At 39.4% G+C, this 22,648-nt stretch overlaps 1 protein-coding gene across 5 annotated transcripts in view; it reads left to right on the plus strand.

Annotated features, from left to right (window-relative positions):
* Positions 1-22,016, plus strand: part of sesn1 (sestrin 1) — a 123,162-nt gene extending 101,146 nt beyond the window's left edge. For 2 of the 5 annotated variants that reach the window (XM_060849287.1, XM_060849322.1), the window contains exons 2-10: positions 7,855-7,920; positions 8,246-8,446; positions 12,764-12,946; positions 14,756-15,010; positions 15,308-15,455; positions 16,344-16,459; positions 17,566-17,756; positions 17,839-17,983; positions 20,823-22,016. In XM_060849287.1, coding sequence (XP_060705270.1) covers positions 7,855-7,920; positions 8,246-8,446; positions 12,764-12,946; positions 14,756-15,010; positions 15,308-15,455; positions 16,344-16,459; positions 17,566-17,756; positions 17,839-17,983; positions 20,823-20,909 — 1,392 coding nt within the window. In that variant the 3' untranslated portion in view covers positions 20,910-22,016. The remainder of the gene's footprint in view (positions 1-7,854; positions 7,921-8,245; positions 8,447-12,763; positions 12,947-14,755; positions 15,011-15,307; positions 15,456-16,343; positions 16,460-17,565; positions 17,757-17,838; positions 17,984-20,822) is intronic. The other 3 variants (XM_060849296.1, XM_060849304.1, XM_060849312.1) reach the window with 3 other exon arrangements.
* The last annotated feature ends 632 nt before the right edge of the window (positions 22,017-22,648 follow it).

The following is a 22,648-nucleotide window of genomic DNA, read 5'->3' on the forward strand; positions in this document are numbered from 1 at the left end:
CTCATTCCATACACGCACCACCCTCTGTGTGCCCTTAGCTCACTTTTATATCTTTCCCCTCTCACCCTAAACCTATTTGTAAAAGGCACATCCTGTAGTTATGTTGACAATATTTTTGATAGGTTAGAGTAATTAACAAGGACGGACTTATTTTTAAGCGCAAAGTCTTTATGGTCTTTGTATGAAAGCTCAGCGTTTGTTGCACCTCCTTCATTGTTCTTTGGGCTAAAATTGTGCTATATCGGACGGGAGAGTTACATGGAGTTGAGGAGATAGGGTGGGGAGACAGAGAAGTAATGTCTATTCCACAATTATTTTGCACACTTTGGTGGAGTCAATGCTAGAACCTCAGTTATGTCCTCCAAATCATGACAAGAGAGCAAAATTGTGCCTGTGTGTGTCAGGATGATGTGAAACTGATCCCAGGGTTGTATGCCACCACATACCTGTCTCTCAGGGCATCGCTTATGATCTCAATAGCACATGAAGTTGTAATCCAGTTTTGTTATTTCCTGACTTGAGCAGTCATCTTTCATAATACTGTTGATCCATCATAAAGTTTGAAAAAATACCAAAAGAAGCACGTGGGCCACAAGTCACTCTCAGATTGTGTAGTGAATACCAAAGCTGAAGCTGTGTGTCACTTTTGCTGTACAATATGAATAGTTAAAGTGGTAGATGGACTGTTGTTCAAACAGACAGTTTTGCCCTGGATGGTGTTAAGCTTCTTGATTCGTTTTGGAGCTGCAATCATAGTGTCACAGAGATGTACAGCATGGAACCTCCCTTCAGTCCAACTCGTCCATGCCAGCCAGGTATCCTAACCTAGTCCCATTTGCCAGCACTTGGCCCATATCCCTCCAAACCCTTCCTATTCATGTACCATCCAGATGCCTTTGCAATGTTGCAATTGTACCAGCCTCCACCACTTCCTCTGGCAGCTCATTCCATGCACGCACCACCCTCTGTGTGCCCTTAGGTCCCTTTTATATCTTTCCCATCTCACCCTAAACCTATGCCCTCTAGTTCTGGACTCCTCCACCCAAGGGAAGAGACTTTGTCTATTTGTCCTATCCATGCACCCCCATCATTTTATAAACCTCTATAAGGTCACCCCCTCAGCCTCCAACGCTCCAGGGAAAACAGCCCTAGCTTACTGAGCTTCTCCCTATACCTCAAATCCTCCAACGCTGGTAACATCCTTGTAAATCTTTTCTGAACCCTTTCAAATTTCACAACATTCTTCGGATTGGAAGGAGAGCAGAATTGCACGCAATATTCCAACAGTAGCCTAACCAATGACCTGTACAGCCACAACATAACCTCCCAACTTCTATACTCTTGCCAAACGCCGCCTTCACTATCCTATTGATCAGCGACTCTACTTTCAAGGAGCTATGAACCTGCACTTCAAAGTCTCTTTGTTCAGCAACACTCCCTAAGACCTTTACCATTAAGTGTATAAGTCCTGCTAAGATTTGCTTTCCCAAAATGTAGCACCTCACGTTTATCTAAATTAAATTCCATCTGCCACTCTACAATCCATTGGCCCATCTGATCAAGATCCCATTGTAATCTGAGTTAACCTTCTTCGCTGTCCACTACACCTCCAATTTTGGTGTCATCTGTAAACTTACTAACTATACCTCTTATGCTCACATCCAAATCATTTTTATAAGTGAAGACCCAGCGCCAATCTTGTGGCACTCCACTGGTCACAGGCCTCCAGTCTGAAAAAAACAATCCTCCTCCACCACCGTCTGTCTTCTATCATCGATCCAGTTTTGTATCCAAATGGTGAGTTCTCCCTGCATTCCATGAGATCTAACCTTGCTAACCTGTCTGCCACGGGGAAACTTGTCGAACTCCATACTGAAGTCCATATAAATTATATCCACCACTCTGCCTTCATCAATCCTCTTTGTTACTTCTCCATTCAGGCAGTTGTGAGCGTTCTATAAAACACGTGTGATATGTGCCTTGGAAGGGATGAAGAGGGTTTGGGGAACTGAAAGAGAGACATATGTTGTAGAATATCCAATTTCTGACCTGCTTTAGTATCCATAGCATTCGGGTAGCTACGAGGTCTCCAATATCTTTATTGCATCTATCATGCTCTTCTATTTTTTTTTCCAAAGAAAGACCGAGGATACACGAGTTTATCTACATATTTCATAAAATATGCTTCATAATTGCACTAAGAAAATTAATCAAGTGTTTTTCAGGTACAATAATTAACTTCTATAAGGAAGCTTCCCTCTAGATTGCTTCATCTAAAAGTTTTCCTTTATTACACTGAGGTCAGTCTCCTGTTTCAAATAAGAAATAAATACTTTTATAATGAAGTATCAGACTTTGTAGACTGCTTAACATTTAATTACACATATATAAATAGTTTTATTGTTACAATGTTTTCGAGGCTATCCTAAAGTTAAAATTGAACTAATGTTCTACACACCTGACAAAACTTTGCTAAAACTTATGCAGTTTTCTCCCTGCTATTCGCTTATGATATTTTCTAGTCCACCTGTTCAGAGATGTTATTGCACACCTCTGGAGGAGGTGAGACTTGAGTCAGGACTCTTGGATTAGAGATAGGGATGCTATCACACCACCACCAGAGTCCTTGCTACCTGCTTAAGCATCACTTCAGCAAACCCCAAGCAGTTGAGTGAATTTGACTAATGCATTGTCAAAAAATTAGGAATAGGCTGTGTAATTCAAAGATGTACACTGAATTTTTAATCCTCCTTTCCACTTACTGTCTCCTCTGTTAAATATTCCGTGCATTTGTGAAAATTATTATAATTTAAAATGTCTTAATTTTACCAAAATGACTTCTCTTTGCTCGTGGGATATGGGTGATTTGTTACCCAATCTTTCATTGGGGCGGCTCAGTGGTTAGCACTGCTGCCTCACAGCACCAGGGACCTGGGTTCAATTTCAGCCTCGGGCGACTGTCTGTGTGGAGTTTGCACATTCTCCCTGTGTCTGTGTGGGTTTCCTCCGGGTACTCTAGTTTCCTTCCACAGTCAAAGATGTGCAGGTTAGGTGAATTGGCCATGCTAAATGCCCAGTGTTAGGTGCATTAGCCAGGGCTAAATACAGGGTAGAGGGATGGGTGTAGATGGGTTACTCTTCGGAGGATTGGTGTGGACTTGTTGGGCCGAAGGGTTTTTTCCATACTGTAGGGAATCTAATCTAATTTAATTGCCTTTTAAGGAAAAATCAATGATCGTTTCATGGAATAGTTTACTGGCATACTGACATTGCTGTAACCGAAAAACAAAGCCTTTAGATAATGAAGAAAGCTATTGGGAAGTTCCGATATGCAATTACACTTTTGTATCTGAAAAAAGAAATTAAATTTCTTAATTCAGTTCTGGAAGTAATAAATGCCTGAACCACAGTAGATGTAATATAAACAAAGGCCATTTTGAAGTTAGTTGGAGAATGTGACCTTGCAGCACATGGAAATAGAGCCCATTCAGCCCTGTTTGGACTGATACATATCTTAGTTCCAATTACTGACCTGTGATTCCTTTGTGCACTTGCCAAATTTAAAAAGAAGTTTTGTCTTGACTATTTCCAATCAGAATTTAAAAACTTGGTAGACTTGAGTTAAATGGATATACTAGTATATCACCGTCCAGTTATTCCACCTTTCTCCTAAATAACACACCTTTACACAATAAGTACATGGATCAATATTATCACAAATTCCTTTCCAAAGGAGATCAAATTAAAGCCCAGAGGAGAGATGAAGGAAACTATTTAAATGTAGCTGTTTCACAAAGGGCATCCAGAAAATGCAAGCAGTCACGCAAGGAGACAATGGTGGTGCTCCAGCTCTTATTTTGTGCGGTACCTTTTACCACTTTCTCAAATTGATGAAGGTAGATAAATGGAAGTTTTTTATACTGACCTTGACAAGGCAGTCAGCAAGGTTCCACATGGTAGACTGGTTAGCAAGGCTAGATCATATGGAATCCAGGGAGAGCTAACCATTTGGATACAAAATTGGTTTGAAGGTAGGTGACAGAGGGTGGATGTGGAGGGTTGTTTTTTGGACTGGTGCCTGTGACCAGCAGTGTGCTGGAAGGTTCAGTGCTGGGACCCCTGCATTTTTGTCATCCATATAAATGATTTAGGTGGTAATATAGAAGGAATGGTTAGTACGTTTGCAGGTGACACCATACTTGGAAGTATAGTGGACAGTGAAGAGGATTAGCTCAGAGTACAACAGGATTTTAATCCTATCATAGCTGCAAGCGGCTACAAGAACAGGTCAGAAGCTAGGAATACTGAGGCGATTAACTCACCTTCTCACTTTTCAAAGCCTACCCACCATCTACAAGGCATAAGTCAGCAGTGTGATGGAATACTCCTCACTTCACTGGACGAGTGCAGCCTCACCAACACTCAGGAAGCTTGACAGCATCCAGGCCACAGCAGCCCATTTGATTGGCACTACATCCACAAGTATACCCTCTCTCCTGCACAGATGCTCAGCAGCACAGTATATTATATACAAAAGACACTGCAAAAATTCACCAAAGATCCTCAGGATATGGGAACACCAGCAACTTCAGGTTCCCCTCCAAGCCACGCACCATTCTGACTTGGAAATATATTGCTGTTCCTTCACTTTGCTGGGTCAAAACCCTGGAATTCTTTCCCTTATGGCATTATGGGTCAGCCCATAGCAGGTGGAATGCAGCAGCTCAAGAAGGGAGCTCACAACCACTTTCTCAAGGGCAGCTAGGGATGGGTAATAAATGCTGGCCAGCCAGCGATGCCTACGTGCCACAAATGAACACATTTTTTTAAAAGACGGGCTGAGGAATGGCAGTTTAACTTGGATAAATTTGAGGTGTTCCATTTTGGTAAGGCAAATCAGGGTAGGCCTTAGGCACTTAATGGTTGTATTTTGGGGAGAGTTGCTGAACAAAGAACCTTTGGGATGGATGTTCTTACATCCTTAAAAGTGAAGTCACAAGAAGACACGGTAGTGAAGAACACATTTGGTTTGCTTTCCTTTATTGGACAGTGCATTGAGTATAAGGGTTGGGATGTAATGTTGCAGCCGTACAGGATATTGGTTAAATCACTTTTGGAATAATATATTCAATTCTCTATGATAGGAAAGATGCTGTTAAACTTGAAAGGTTTCAAGAAAGATTTACAAGGACATTACTGGGGTTGAGCAGAGACTAAATAGGCTGGGACAGGATGGACCTATAACTGTTGGAATTTAGTTGAATGAAATCTAATCTTTGAAATATATATTTTGAAGGACCTTGACAGGGAGGATGTTTCCCCTTGTGGGAGAGACTAGAACTAGTGCACAAAGTTTAATAATAAGGGATGGAGGTAAGAGTTTTTTTTGTTCCCCTGAGGGTGGTTATTCTTGTTGTTCTCTTCCCAGAGAGATTTAAATGCTTGATTTCCAAAAGTCAAAGGGGTGAGGATTAGACAAGAAAGTAAATTTGAGGCCACAACATGATCAGCCAAATGGTGGAACAGACTTACTGAGTGGCTTACTCTGTTCCAAGTTCAGGGTGGCTCGGGACCCGGGTTCAATTCCAGCCTTGGGCAACTGTCTGTGTGGAGTTTGCATATTCTTCCTGTGTCTGTTTGGATTTCCTCCTACAGTCCAAAGATCCAAAGGTTAGGTGAATTGGCCATGCTCAATTGCCCATAGTTTTCAGGGATGTGTAGGCATTAGTCATGGAGACATGTAGAGTAATAACATAGGGTAATGGGTCTGGGTGGGTTACTCTTCAGAGGGTCGGTGTGATCTTGTTGGGCCAGATGGCCTGTTTCTACACTGTAGCGATTCTATGATTCAAGTTCCATGTTATATTAATTTAAAATATGCCAAGACTATTTACAATTTATGTTATCATCTATTTCTAATTGTATTATCGTAGAATGATATAACAATTGAGGCATTTGCATGGGATTTGGATGATTATTTGGTTAGAAATGGCAGGGATAAGGGGGGAAAAGCAGGAGATTGCTATTAGGTAATAGAAAACAGTACAGACATGATGGGCCAAATGGCCTTTTCCTGTGCCGTAACAAATCTGAGATTCTGTGGAATGAAGTCCATTGTGTCTGCATCAGCTCTTTCAAAATATTTCAAAGAATGATGATGCTTCCCCAGCCTTGCAAACCTATCCTTTTCAAACAGTTCCTTTTTGACAGTCACTATTGAATCTGCTAGTCTAACTGATCACTTGTTTTTGGAAGATGGGATAAACCATAGATTATTTGGTGTTTCTTGCATTCCTAAATACAAGTAGATTGCTCAGCCAGTCTCACACACTGTCAGTTGCTGGTCATGGTGGCTTATTTTTTGAACCAAATCTTTTTTTCTCTCTCTATGTCAGGTCCCAACTAAATTGTTTCATGTTATTTAATGTAGATGAATTTAACCCATGAATTGATGTGATGTTTGTTTCTTACTAAATTTTAAGTTGTTAGGCTTAAAATTGAGGGGCTTCATTTACATGGGTTGATTTAAGAATCTGTGTCATTCTCCTTAGGAAAGAAGGAGATTTGATAGAGGTGCTCAAAAACATGATGGATCTAGACAGAGTAGATAGGAAGAAACTGGTTTAGGGGTTGAGAACCTACATACACAGATTTAAGGTGACTGGTCAAAGAACCAAAGACGACATGATAGGTTTTGTTTTGAGCAACTCTGCTGCTCCTCTGATGCTGCCTGACCTGCTGTGATTTTCCAGCGCCACACTGTTTGACTTGTTTTTATTCAGCTAGTGGTTAGGATATGCAACTGTCTGACTGTATAGTGGAGGTAGTTTCAATCCTGGCTTTCAACAGGAAATTGGACATGTACTATAGAGAGGAATTTCTAAGTCTGGAAAAAACATGGTTGTCAGACTGGCTGAATTGCTCACAGAGAATTGGCATGATGGGCCAAATGGCGGCTCTTGTGCTGCAACTTATTCTATTTGTATATTTATGCAAATCTTTGTGTTACTGCAGTGGTGAAAGGGAGTAGTTTGACAAGCTTTTACCCTGTAAATATTGAAAACTTTTACTCTGGAATGAAGTTTTAATTATTGTTGTTGAGTTATTAGCCTCCATTTTTCTGAGCGTTATGCTATGGTGTATTGGTTACAGGTGCGTTAAGATTTTACTGATATTTTGTGCTGAAATAACTTGCTACAGTTGACAGATGTTGAGCCATTTGCCTTATTTCTAAGTAGTTATAATTTAACGGATGCCAGGTATCTCAACTGATCATTAAACAAGGAGCAGGAGGAACAAAACAAGGCCGTCTCAAAGCAGTTCAGTTGTTGACGCAGTGGTTGTAGAACTGCATGTTCTCGGCACCAGGCCAGTAAATATATTGGAGCAGTGCCACAGTCAAGAAGTGCAAATGTTTTTGAAATCATGCAATCTCATTTATATAAACTTCAGTATAGCTTTGTATTGTGTATAGATTCGTCTCTGTCCTTTATTGTGGTGAATTGTAGAAAAGCTACTGTGAAATTACGTTGCTTCAGTGGGTTTTAATCTCGCACTAGGAAGCTACTTGAACAATGTGTTCTAGGCAGTGAGCCAAGTTGCTTTAGAACATTCAGCTCACAGCTGATCCAGTCTTTATTTCAGTGAGATTGTGGTATTATCAAAAATAAACTGATATCACTAATCTGTGTTGTTGATACTCTTTTGTACTAAGTTGTTTTCTGTTACTCACTTAAGTGGATAAATGTAGGACAAATTATTGATGCTTTGTTCCTCCTTGCAATTAAATTAGACATAGTAAGCTGTGTTTCTTATTAACTCAATAAATCTATGTACTGTTATCTCTCTTTCCAGGAAATGGGAGTGAGAATCCCCAGGCCTTTGGGTCAAGGACCAAGTGAATTTATCCCTGAAAAAGAAGTAAGTATGTTTCTCTAGCAGTTGAGTCTTCACCTTTAAACTCTAATGTATGTGCTGTATGACTCTGACTCTAACTTGGAAAGTGCAGCAATGAAGGTAAATACATCATGGGCTATATGCAAATATACACTGGAGTAGTGCTTGTTAGAATAAACTGTAAAATCCCTATAACCAATTAGCTGAATATCATAACTATTTAAATCTGCATCCACTTATTCTTCTCTGCAATCTATGAGAGGCAACAGAAAAGCTTTATTTCTATTGTGTGTTGATGTGAATACAGTGGTCAGTGTGGATACAAGTGAAAGTTATTATTTTTAAACAGATCATCCAATTAGGAAGAGAAGATGCAGAGACACGCCTTCTGTTCATTGAAGCATTTGCTACTTTGGGTCACCTGGACAACATCACCTTGTTGATGGGATTCCATCCACGGTACCTTGACAGTTTTCTCAAAACCCAACACTACTTGATGCAAGTGGATGGTCCATTGCCATATCATTATCGACACTACATTGCAATAATGGTGAGGTCCTTCAGTAGCATTGTTCAGGTCATGGATGAAGTGTACAATTTCTTGTTAATTCATCATTATGTGAAAAGAAAAGAGCGTAATAAGTCCAGTCCTTAAAGTAATGAATTCAACAGAAGATCAGGTGTAGAAATACTTTATCCATTAGGTATGAAAGCAAATATTGACATGCACATGATCAAAACTTGCATAACCGTGTTGATTCTTAAATTCTGATTTTGTTTTTATGTTCCTCCATGGCCTTACTCCTACTGTCTTTGTAATCTCTGTGCCTCCACAGCTCTGATAAATCTGCACTCCTGTCATTTGAGCTTTTATGCATTCTTAATTGTAGTCTGTCCATTTTTGCTGATTTTACCTAATATTACCTAAGCCCTCTTATACCTTCCCTGCAGCTCTCTGCCTCGCCACCTCATTTCCCTTTTACTCCTTTAAAGCACTTTTATAAAACCTATTGTCTTGATTCACTGGACTATAGCTGAAAATAAAGACCCACAATTCCTGGAGTAGGAAATGTTAAGATTTAATGAAACTACTATGTATCCCAGTTTGCCTCTGACTCATTGCTACTCAGGATAAAAGCAAACCTTGTGAGGTTTCTTCAGTGTAACAAAGAAAACTATTTATTGTAACAATCTTATCCCTAACCAGAGCAGTAGTAGAACAGGATTTCAAATTTCTGTTCTTAAACTATACCCATTTTAAAGTTCATTGCATGCACACAATGCATCCAGACACAAGCCGACATAACGCACCAATAGTAAGTGGTGGGGGAAAATAGAGGAACACAGTTCTGCATCACCAGTTTTTTTTTTAAAAAGCATATAAATTTCAACTGGCTGGGTTGGCTTTACATTCCTTTTCTTTCTTTGATAATCCTTTCTCATTGTTTGCGTGTGGTGATCATCACTGGTTATTTGGCTGGACCTTTTCCTGGTGTGCTTTAGTATTCTTCCTCTCAGCAGTTTTTCCCTCTTTTTATGGCAGAGTTGGAAGTCAAGTTTTCAAAACAAGGGAACAGAGAAATTGAGTAAAAAATGAGGTCTGCAGATGCTGGAGATCACAGCTGCAAATGTGTTGCTGGTCAAAGCACAGCAGGCCAGGCAGCATCTCAGGAATAGAGAATTCGACGTTTCGAGCATAAGCCCTTCATCAGGAATAAGAGAGAGCGAGCCAAGCAGGCTAAGATAAAAGGTAGGGAGGAGGGACTAGGGGGAGGGGCGATGGAGGTGGGATAGGTGGAAGGAGGTCAAGGTGAGGGTGATAGGCCGGAGTGGGGTGGGGGCGGAGAGGTCAGGAAGAGGATTGCAGGTTAGGAGGGCGGTGCTGAGTTGAGGGAACCGACTGAGACAAGGTCGGGGGAGGGGAAATGAGGAAGCTGGAGAAATCTGAATTCATACCTTGTGGTTGGAGGGTTCCCAGGCGGAAGATGAGGCGCTCCTCCTCCAGCCGTCGTGTAGTTGTGTTCTGCCGGTGGAGGAGTCCAAGGACCTGCATGTCCTCGGTGGAGTGGGAGGGAGAGTTAAAGTGTTGAGCCATGGGGTGATTGGGTTGGTTGGTTCGGGCGGCCCGGAGGTGTTCTCTGAAGCGTTCTGCAAGTAAGCGGCCTGTCTCACCAATATAGAGGAGGCCACATCGGGTGCAGCGGATGCAATAGATGATGTGTGTGGAGGTACAGGTGAACTTGTGGCGGATATGGAAGGATCCCTTGGGGCCTTGGAGGGAAGTGAGTGTGGAGGTGTGGGCGCAAGTTTTACATTTCCTGCGGTTGCAGGGGAAGGTGCCGGGGGGGGAGGTTGGGTTGGTGGGGGGTGTGGATCTGACGAGGGAGTCACGAAGGGAGTGGTCCTTGCGGAACGCTGATAGGGGAGGGGAGGGAAATATATCCCTGGTGGTGGGGTCCGTTTGGAGGTGGCGGAAATGGCAGCGGATGATACGTTGTATGCGCAGGTTGGTGGAGTGGTAGGTGAGAACCAGTGGGGTTCTGTCTTGGTGGCGGTTGGAGGAGCGGGGCTCAAGGGCGGAGGAGCGGGAAGTGGAGGAGATGCGGTGGAGGGCATCGTCGATCACGTCTGGGGGGAATCTGCGGTCCTTGAAGAAGGAGGCCATCTGGGCTGTGCGGTGTTGGAATTGGTCCTCCTGGGAGCAGATGCGGCGGAGACGAAGGAATTGGGAATATGGGATGGCATTTTTACAGGGGGCAGGGTGGGAGGAGGTGTCGTCCAGGTAGCTGTGGGAGTCAGTCGGTTTATAATAGATGTCTGTGTTGAGTCGGTCGCCCGAGATAGAAATGGAAAGGTCTAGGAAGGGGAGGGAGGAGTCTGAGACAGTCCAGGTGAATTTCAGGTCGGGATGGAAGGTGTTAGTAAAGTTGATGAACTGTTCAACCTCCTCGTGGGAGCACGAGGCAGCGCCGATACAGTCATCGATGTAGTGGAGGAAAAGGTGGGGGGTGGTGCCAGTGTAGTTGCGGAAGATGGACTGTTCCACATATCCTACGAAGAGACAGGCTCCACATATCCCTCAACTCAGCACCGCCCTCCTAACCTGCAATCCTCTTCCTGACCTCTCCGCCCCCACCCCACTCCGCCCTATCACCCTCACCTTGACCTCCTTCCACCTATCCCACCTCCATCGCCCCTCCCCCTAGTCCCTCCTCCCTACCTTTTATCTTAGCCTGCTTGGCTCTCTCTCTCTTATTCCTGATGAAGGGCTTATGCTCGAAACGTCGAATTCTCTATTCCTGAGATGCTGCCTGGCCTGCTGTGCTTTGACCAGCAACACATTTGCAACAGAGAAATTGATGCAGCCTCACTTTGTCAAGTTTTATTCCCATAATCAAATCTGTGTCAAACTGTAACATGACCAACTGCAGGCTTTTGTTTTACTAGACTGTGTCCGACCAGAGTTGCCCTGAATGCATGTGGGACTACTTTTTCTGGGTGTACTGTCCCCAAATTAACATTATTGCATATGGGTTGGTTAGCTCACTTGCTTTACAAGCTGAATTTTTTCTTTGCTTTGTTTTTCATTTTCGGTCCATAATGTGGTCTGTTGCACCATTGATTTAATGACGCTTTTCGTCATCTGACCTAATATTTCCCTATGTGTCGTTCTTTACTTTATAATGCTCCTGTGAATTGCTTCAGGATGCTTTCTATGTTAAAGGTGCAGTATAAATATGTCTTTGTATGCAGACTACACTTTGCATGGTTTAGCTACTTATCAAATAATATGATTGTGGTTTGCTTCCTGTTGATAACGCTTATGGCTTAATAAAATAACACATCGGGCTAGGTAGCTTAATCTTTTGCTCCTTTTTCAATAATCTTACTGCTTTTAGGGCTTATTGTGATGAAAGCTGGTTTGTTTGTCTCTTTACTTTTTGGATCCATTGCTTGTTTCTAATCATGGGATTGATGACATGGTTAGAGCATGAACACCATAGCTGTCAATACCTAGGTGACTTCTGTTTGCAAGGCTGCAACTTAAGTGATGTGAGAGCTCTTCAAAATGTCATTCTCACCTTCTTATTTCTTTGGATGGAAGTGGGATGTTGGAATTCTGACAAAAATTCATTTCCTAGCGTTCTTCTCACCTGAACATTTTCCTTGCTAAAATCTAGCAATCTGCTAAAGTGCATTTTATTTTTTGTAAATATAGATCAAACTCCTCAGCATGAAAAAATGGTTTTAGTATTGCAATTTCTACCACTTTAAAATATTCACTTTTAAGCTTGTATCTGACAAACTCAAGTTCAGCAACTAAAAAGTGAGATAAGATTGTTTGTTTGTAAATGTTTAAGCAATATATGTTTCAGTATTCGCAATATATGTATTGTTACTTTTCTTTTGCATGTTTGGTTCTGCATTTATGAAAACACAAAAAAGGGCAAAGGGCTATTGGTACATAAGTAGAGATTTTAGAATTCTTTTAATCTGTTGTATTGTGCCATCTTCCCTGCACATAATTAATGCTAACTCAAATGTTATTTCCTAATATTTGAAAGCAAAATGTAGTTTATTTTGGATTTTGGTGCAGGAATTTCATAACCGAGCACAATATTTTTCTTAAGTTCTTATAGGAAAACAAAGTTCATGTCTATTTTCAGCCTTTTCAGTTTTGCCAAAACTAATTTTGTTACTTTAAAATGAGAAGGGAAGCTGTGGTAGAAACATTTCTCATCTGTAATGAAAGGCAACAGCGAGTGTATTACAGTCAGTTAGTGTTATTTAGAGGATAAATTCTGATTTATATTTTTTGATAAAGTTTCAAATATCATAAATGTTGGACCTTTGGCTTTATTAACAGGCTGCAGCTCGACACCAGTGTTCCTATCTTGTAAATATCCACGTTAATGACTTTCTGCAAGTTGGTGGGGATCCTAAATGGCTAGCAGGATTAGATTCTGCTCCTCTGAAGCTTCAAGCTTTAAGTGAAGTAAATAAAATTCTTGCTCATAGACCATGGCTTATTACCAAAGATCACATTGAGGTGAGTGAGTTAATATTGAGTAAACAGTCTGATTTCAACTTGTGCTTGAATCTGTCTTGCACCCACAGCCCCAACCAAAGACACATTTGTAGCTTTTTGCCCTCAAGTTTATCATAAATATTACTGTTTACAGTCATTGCCATACCCTTTGCACAGGCTAGCATCTATCAGACTGATAATTTCTTTATCTATCTTGATGTCACATCTCCTTGCATTGCATAGCCACCATATCCATTGGATAAAATAAAACTGCCTCTGCCTCCCTCCCTCTGTTTACTTTCTCCAACCTCTTGGTCCTCTACCCACCCTTGTCTGAGATGCCTTTCTCATCTGTAATTTTCTTTCCTGACAGATTAATTTCCATTAGGTCTCTTATGTCTTCTAACCCCTCAATTTCCTTGTGCAGCACTCAACTTTGAACACTAGATTTGAAGTGTGCATGGTGTAGGACTTTCCACGAAATGTGGTCAAAAATCTTACAAGATCTTTGAAATTACAAAATCAAAAATCACTAAGAATTTGCATTAATAATGCAACAGAAAGGCCTGTATAGGAATGCCATTCACTTAAAAACCTCAGTGCTGAAGGCACAGCTTGTTTTCAGAATGGGATTAAAGGGAAAGAGATCAAGAGATTGGCAGCTCAAGTTCCAGAGCTTTGAGCCTCTTATGGTTGAAAGCATATTGACCATTTTGTATCAAAACAAATGACCAAAGCATGAATCCAGTTAGAGGAAGAAAGAGTTCTTAGAGGGTTGCAGTAAGACCATAAGACATAGGAGTGGAAGTAAGGCCATTCGGCCCATCGAGTCCACTCCGCCATTCAATCATGGCTGGTAGGCATTTCAACTCCACTTACCAGCATTCTCCCCGTAGCCGTTAATTCCTTGTGACATCAAGAATATATCAATCTCTGCCTTGAAGGCATTTAGCGTCACGGCCTCCAATGCACTCTGCGGCAATGAATTCCACAGGCCCCACCACTCTCTGGCTGAAGAAATGTCTCTGCATTTCTGTTCTGAATTGACCCCCTCTAATTCTAAGGCTGTGTCCACAGGTCCTAGTCTCCTCGCCTAAAGGAAACAATTTTCTAGCGTCCACCCTTTCCAAGCCATGTATTATCTTGTACATTTCTATTAAATCTCCCCTTAATCTTCTAAACTCCAATGATTACAATCCCAGGATCCTCAGTCGTTCCTCATATGTTAGACCTACCATTCCAGGAATCATCCGTGTGAATCTTCGCTGGACACGCTCCAGTGCCAGTATGTCCTTCCTGAGGCGTGGGGACCAAAAGATGATCTGGGGGAGTGCACAGACACAGGGAGAGATTTGTACGTGAGGACAAGTATTTTGTGGATTTATTAAATCATGACCCAATGCAGTGGTATAGCAGCATAGTGAACAAGACTTAGTTTAAGTTAGAATATAGACAACAGGGTCATGGAAAAACTTAAATTTATGGTGAGTGCAAAATGATCACCTTTGAGAGTCTGGAGGCATCAAAAGCATAACGAGGGTTTCGGGATCATCTCTCTCTCTCTCTCTCTCTCTCTCTCTCTCTTTCTTTCTTTCTCTCTCTCGCTCTCTTTCTCTCTCAATCCCTCTCTTTTGGCTCTGAGAAAATTAAATGTATTTTCTGGGCAATAAAACCAATATATCATAACTTTAACTTACTAGTGAAGAAGTGACTGGAGCCATATCCTCAATTTAGAGGCATTGAGAAAATTTGGGAAAGTTTGAAGAGCATGAGAGAATGATGTGAAGCTATTATAAGCATAATTAGGTAAATTTCTTGTCTTTATTTCAGAAACTCCTAAAAGCTGAGGAGCATGGCTGGTCATTGGCTGAGTTGGTACATGTGGTCGTACTACTCACACACTATCATTCCCTTGCATCTTTCACATATGGCTGTGGTATCAACCCTGAGATACATTGTGATGGAGGCCATACCTTCCGACTTCCTTCTGTTGGTAGTTGCTGTGTATGTGATTTTACAAATGGCAATGATGTTGTGGAAGACCTACTGAATGGCCAAGAAGGAACCAAAGTAAGCTCAAAAATGGTAAATCCATTTCTTATTGCATGCAAATTACATTAAAAATTCATTTATATGATGGACTTATACAATAAAAACCTAAATTAAAACAAAGTGCCTAATCATGTAAATTTTGGGAACATTAGTTTTCTCTTCCCTTAATACGATTGCCTTTATGCAAAATTGCAATGAAAGTTTTTTAAAAGATCATAATTATCAAGACCGAATTAGTGATCTCAATGACAAAATTAAGTGCTGTTGCATAGTATCACCACTTACTTGAATCATGCATATGATTATTTTAGAAATATTTGTCTTTAACAGGGAACAGAGACTGTTTGTGAGGTAGAAGATCTGATGAAGAAAATGAAACAGCTGCAAGAATGCAGAGACGAAGAGGAAGCAAGTCAGGAGGAAATGGCCACACGATTTGAGAGGGAAAAAACAGAAAGTCTCTATGTAGCACCAGCAGGTGAGAATAAGATAGTTCTGTAGAAGTAATATAAATGTTAATTTATCATCACCTTATGTAAAGATTGTGTTTGCAATTAATTCTGTGGTACAGCTAAAAATGACACTGAAGATGTTTACTCAATATAGATACATAATGTGGTAATGTTACTGAACTAATAATCTACACATTAAGAATAATGTTCTGGGAATCTGGCTTCATATTTCACCAGAGCAGCCGCTGGATTTTAAATTCAATTAATAAATCTGGTATTGAAAGCTGGTCTCAGTAATGGTGACCAGGCACTATCATCAGCTGCCATGCCTGCACGTAACTTCAGATTCTTAGCAATGTAATCTCATGAAAGAATAAATCATCAAAAATAAAATAGAAAATGTTAGTATGATAGTTTTCGTATATACTGGTTATAAATATTTGGAGTAAAATAAGGTATGTCTTTATAGAACCAAGGTTTTGTCTGTATAATAAGTATATTTTATTTCTAAATTTCCTTCCTCTTCAAATCTGGAGGTTTGGAGACATTTGTTCTTATGAGACTGTAAGACATAGTAACAGAAGTAGGCCATTCACTTCATCGAGTCTGCTCCACCCATTCAGTGAGATCATGGCTGATCTGATAATCCTTAACTCCACTTACGTGCATTTTCCCCATAATCCTTAATATCTTTGTGAGAATATACTGGTTGTGATGTGTGCAAATTATTCTGTTATTTCATTTTAAACTTTTAACATTACCTGTAAAAATTCCTGTGTATTTATTAATAGAATAAAGCTTTAATATTTGTGATTTAAAAGCTAGAATAGTGAAAATCCATGATATTAATTGAAGTAGTAGATTCTGTAGTAATTGAATGACAACATCAGTCACTGTTTTCATTTCTACCCAAGAAGGTGAAGAAGCAGTGGATACAAGGGATGTTTCTCGCCGTTTTGAAGACCCAACCTACGGTTATAAAGAATTTCCCAGACAGGGCGAGCAAAATGTGCCCACGTTTCGAGCTCAGGTGCAATTCTACAAATTTGTTTCTCTCCATTTGATCTAAAATATACCAGTTTGTTGTGCCACACAGTTTTAGCACATGAGCTAATTTAGTTCATAATTTGTCAATCTACTCATACAAGTTGGGTGAGATGATGAACAAAGACTAGTTTGCTTTCTCCCTCATGGAACATTTCCCTATTAAAAAGAATGGGACAAGAATCAAACTACACTGTAACAATTTTAAACCTGCCTAGTGATGCATTTCTTGTTCATAGTTGTGAGGGACTGTTTAGAGCATGAATGATGAACAGTTATTGAATCATATAAGCATAAGGATTAGGAGTAGGCCATTCATCTCACTTGAGCCTACTCTGCCATTTAATAAGGTTATGGATTATCTTATTGTAGCCTCAACTTCACTTTCCCACATATCCTTGATACGCCTTGACTCCATTGTTAGTCAAGAATCTTGTCTATTTCTGTTTTAAAAGAGCCAATCACCCTACCTTCAATGGTTTGAGGTAGAGACTTCCAAAGGTACTCAGTCCTCTGAGAGAAAAAAAAGTGTAACTTCTTGTTTTCAGCAATATCCCCCAGTTCTAGTCCCTCCAGAATGGAAACATCCTTTCATCTTCCGCCTGCCTCTCAAGTCTCATGGTCTTGTATTTCAGTAAGGTCATCCGTTCTGTAAGATGATCAAATTACGAATGTTTTCATAATGCTGTGTGCTTGTGGTTGTTAGTGAGTGTTGCCATTGCACAGAGGAATGATGCTACTGCAGAGGACTTGGAGTGAGTAACATATAAGATTTCTAATGCAATGAGGTGAGCTGGCCTTCTTGCTTTCAGTGAGTCCAATGTCAAAATATTTTAGGAAGATTTCCAACTGATTTAGCAAAAGGATATGATGAAATCTTATTCCAGTACAAAATTTGGGATAGATCGCTTATTTTGTCAACATTATTCACCAATCCAGAGTAGTTAATAGGGCACTGTTGTTATTGGTTAAACCAATAGTCTTGGACTTTGGATGGATATTTGTTCTTTCATAAATTTCTTGCTAATTGGTACCATTCATGAATTGCTAAAATGCTAATACTAGATTTTTAACATTGTAATCTTTTTGCAGGATTATACTTGGGAAGATCATGGGTACTCCCTAGTTAACCGTCTTTATCCAGATGTTGGTCAGCTGTTGGATGAAAAGTTTCAGATCGTTTACAACCTGACTTATAACACTATGGCAATGCATAAAGATGTTGATACCTCAATGCTCAGGCGAGCCATCTGGAACTATATCCATTGCATGTTTGGAATAAGGTCAGTTTACAGACATTTCTGTATAATCCCAAAATTTAGAGAACTACTCCATATAACTAATGTTATCAATTTTTTGTGACAGATATGATGATTATGATTATGGTGAAATTAATCAGCTATTGGATCGAAGCTTTAAAGTTTATATAAAAACTGTAGTCTGCTGTCCCGCAAAGACTACACAAAGAATGTATGACAGCTTCTGGAGGCAGTTCAAACACTCTGAGAAGGTATGAAGGCTAAAGATGGAAATTGAGTATTTCTTGTAAAATATAGTAAATTTTTGTTTAAGATGTCTGATTCCTTCAGTGCTACACATGTTGTTTCAATCTTAGAAAATGAGTATTAGACCATAGACGTAGCAGTGAAGTGGGCAGTTTGACACGCGATGTCTGCTCTGCCATTCAGTGAGATCATGATTGATCTGATAATCCTCAACTCCACTCTCCTGCCTTTTCCTTCCCCTTATTGGCCTGTCAGTTTTGGCCTCAAGTGTTCTTAATGTCTCTGACTTGACAGATGTCTGTGTTTTAAAACATAAATTCCAGTTTCCCTATCCTATGACAGAAGAAATTCCTCCTCATCTCTCCATTAAATAGGTTACCTCTTGCTCTGAGATTATGCCCTCTGGTCCTTGACTGTATCACAAGGGGAGACGAATTCTTAGCATCTAGCCTATCAAGTCCTCCAAAAATCTTGTAAGTTTCAATAAAGTCGCCGTTCATTCTTTAAATTCCACTTCTTTTAAGCTGCAAGCCCAATTTACACAATATCTCTTTAGAGGAAGATCCCTTCATATCTGGAATCAACCTCGAGACCTTTCTGGACCACCTCCAATTTCAGTATATTTTACCTTGGGTAAGGGGACCAAAACGGTTCACCGTATTTTAATTGTGATCTGACTTATGCCTTGTATAGTTTTGAAAGCCTTCTCTAATTTTATTTTCCATTCCCTTTGGAAAAAAACATTCAACTTGTCTTCCCTGATGAAGGGCTTATGCCTGAAACGTCGAATTTCCTGTTCCTTGGATGCTGCCTGACCTGCTGTGCTTTTCCAGCAACACATTTTCAGCTCCAATTCCACTTGTCTTCCCTATTACCCACTGAACTTGGATGCTAGCTTTTTGTGATTCATGCACTAGGGCCCCCATATCTTTCTGTGAGTTAGCTTTCTGTAGATGTTCTCCGTTAGATAATATTCAGCTTCACTAGTCTTCCTGGCAAGTGCATAACTTCATGTTTTCCCATATTATTTTCCATCTGCCAAATTTTCACCTGGTCATATAAACTGTCAGTTTATCCCTCCGTAAACTTGTCATCCTCACTACTTGTCTTCCTATTATGTTTATGTCTTACATGAACTTTGTGATAGTATAATCACTTCTTCTATCATCCTAGTAATTTATGTATATTGTAAATAATTGTGGCCCCAGTACTGATCCCTGTAGCACTCCAGTAGTTGCCAACTAGAAAATGCCCCTTTTATCCTGACACACGTCTTTAGTTAGCTAATCCTCTATCCATGCTAATACACTACCCTCAATAGTATGGGCTTTTATTAAGTAGCATTATGTGCAGTACTTTGTTGAATGCCTTTTGGAATTCCAAATACATTGCATTCACTGGTTTTGCTTTATCTATCCTTTTGTTACTTCCTCAAAGAATTCTATCAGGCATGATTTCCCTACATGAAGCCATGTTGATTCTGCTTGATTCTATTCTGTATTTCTAAATGCTGTGCTATTACAGTGTTTATACGGTCAGTTCTTCAATAATGGATGGTTGTATTCTTGTGCAACCCTGCAGTGCATAAAAATTGCACTTTAGAAATAGTATTTAAAATGTTGGTGCTGGTGATCGCATTACAGCCAGCATGTTTTAAAGGCTTGCGGTTTAAAAACGGCATCCCCAATTTGTCAATAATGCTTACAGTGAATTCACATTGATGAAACATGTGTTATAGCAGAACGATCTGTAATAAACTCTTAACATTGCCCAGTGATTTTTTTTTATGGCAGCCTGTTTTTATTTTGTCTACCACCTTTTTTTGAACAAAGATGGCAGTTTTCCAGTCCTTTGGAAAGATTGTTACCAATGTTTTCACTGTAACTACTTCCTTTAAAATCCTAGTATGGAACTCATCAAGTCTAGAGGTCATTTCAGTCTTTAGTTTCCCAATACTTTATCTTTAGCAGAAGCTATTTTGTTTCTTTCTCTTCGTCCTTTGATTCATTTCTAATACAATCCTCTCTTAAAGTCTAAATGTAAAAGTATCTTTAGTTTTAGCATTGCAAGTTTTGTAATGTTGACTGTAGTGGGGACATTTCAAGTTCAGTTCCCACATAGTTCCCTGTAGACATCATAGCACGGTATATGCAGTCCTTTTTGTTTTGAGATTTTAAACTACATTTTTCTGGAAGGTTTAAATGGTATGTAATATCTCCTTTCAAATTGATTTAATATTTCCATACAACAGTTGTAACTGCCAGAATTCTGAAAAAGTCTTAGCACTTTCCTATAACTCTGACCAAATTCTTCCAGTGAAGTCGAGGCATTTTGTTAAAACTTTGTGAAATAAAAGTTGAATTTCTACAGTTGACCTCATTACATCTAGATGAAAATCTCTCACCAGGAATTCTTACCCTATTTTATTATGCAGTGATCTCTACTTGAGGTATATATCAGAACAACTGGTGAGGATATTACTGGGGTTCTACCTTGTTGGATTTGTAGACAAATGGCCTGCTGATAGACTTTACCGTTTCATATATATGAAAATGAACTTGCATTTATATTGTTATGATTTTTTTTTGACGACCCTGGGATCTCTAAGGCATATAACTAATGTGGCTATTTTTTTTTAAATTTCACTAACAATTTTCACTAGTAGTGGCATTGGGTTATGTTTGTGTATAGATTGAGTCATGTCTTTCACTTTGAGTTCTCAATATAATAAAAAATTCTGAATTGAATTGATTTATTTTACTGTTAAATTGTTCTTTTTCCCTAACTCTTTCAATTGTCACTTTTGAAAGAATTTGTTTTAGAACATGTTTTTCCTTCCTCTAGATTCATGTGAATTTGCTTCTTATGGAAGCTCGAATGCAGGCAGAACTTCTTTATGCTTTGACAGCCATTACACGATATCTAACATGAAAAGCCTGCACTTACATAAGCATCCATTCTCATTGAAGGAATTGCCATTCATTTGAACCAAAGTAGGCAAATTATCCATAAATTCCATTGTGCCATAACACACATCATGAGAAAAGTGTTACTTCTTGGTGCATAATGGCTTGCCTGTAACTCTGGACCTTTCACCAAAGGAGCAGAATGGAAGACTGTGAAAAACCAATGTGCAACCTGAGTATTTGATCATCTGTGTGTGTTTTGACAACACAAAGTAATTTCTAACACTTACAATGATTTGCAGCAATGCAACAAGCTGTATGCTTTTGTCTTTTTAGACTAGGTTATAATGTGTGGTTGCTGTAGGTAACTGGAGTTGGAGTATTTTTTTTAAAGAAAATTGGGGTCTGGAAGATTTGTACCTCTAGGACCTTTTTCTATACATTGGAAGTTGTTGGTGCTGCTATTCCTGTCAGTGGTTGCTGCAATTGCTGGCTGGCCCTGTTGAGTTAAGACTATCAATCTGAATACTGCAGCTACCTGAGCCTGTATTGTGAACTCCAATGATGAGTCACAGTTTGAGAGACTGTACTGACATTTATAATTGTTAGAATTCTAACACATCGCTGTATAATTTTTGAAATATGCAAGTATTTCTATAACTTGTATTCTGCTGTAAACCTGCAGTGTGATTCTTTTTACATTTGTTTCAAAGATTGATGTAGTAGTGATAGATACAATTCAGTTTTACCCAAAGTATTGTCTTGAGACAAGAAATGTATTTTGAGTTTCTGTCTTCCTTGCAAAATTTACACACTGTAATGCTTTATGAATGTTTTGTATTACAGTTAATGTTTATAACTATTGCTATTTGTGAGAGAAGGTTCCGTTACCTCTAGCACAGTGAAAGTTTTCTGTTACTAGTAGCTTTGTCCGGAAGCATGATTCTAGGTGACAGGACAATAGTTTTTAGAATTACAGCACAAAGACATAATTGTTTTTTTTTAATGTGATATTTTAACCATCAGCAGCTTATCTAACAAAGCTGGAAATGTTTTGTTTACTGATGACCAGTACTTGATTAAAAATATCAGCATGAAGTCTTTTCTGTTTTCATAGGTTTTTCATCAACTTAGTGGTTATAATAAAAAATATTAAACTTGTTTTTTAAAATAAATGTCAGTATTGACATTTCAAATGAATGAAATAAAATTTGTTGCCAATGTATCTGTTTCAATAAATTGCCAGATATTATTGTAGTTAATATTTAACAGATGCAGCAAGCTCTCTCAATTAAAACTAATTTTGGATTGTATAGAATAGCATTCAAATTTTTTTAAAATCCTAGTGAAATTGTAATGTCTAGGAAGTCATTTATGCACAGCAGAACCTCTCTCGTCTGAGGACACCTGTAACCAGCAACTATGAAAGTGTAGTTGATGAGCAGTGAAAGCTGCCACTTAGGACCATGAAAGTGTGACTGCACATGAATTCAAATACGGAAAGTTTTGAGATTCTACTGTGTTTCCTTCTCAAACTCCCAAAAAAGGTTTGTGGAAAGTAAAATGATTTGATCTGAAAACTCTTTCAAGAATTTTTGTTCTGCAAGCCACAAGCTCATGACCAACAAAGATCACAATTGAAGGCTACTCATTATATAGAATGAAAGTCAGTTAGGATGGGTTTGCTCAGATGGAAAACATTTGAGTGCACTTCCACGATCCCATACAGGAGGAAAGAAAAGAATCAAGAGGCTGTGGGCTGTG

Source organism: Hemiscyllium ocellatum, chromosome 3 (genome assembly GCF_020745735.1).
Source record: "Hemiscyllium ocellatum isolate sHemOce1 chromosome 3, sHemOce1.pat.X.cur, whole genome shotgun sequence".
NCBI classification, from domain to species: domain Eukaryota; kingdom Metazoa; phylum Chordata; class Chondrichthyes; order Orectolobiformes; family Hemiscylliidae; genus Hemiscyllium; species Hemiscyllium ocellatum.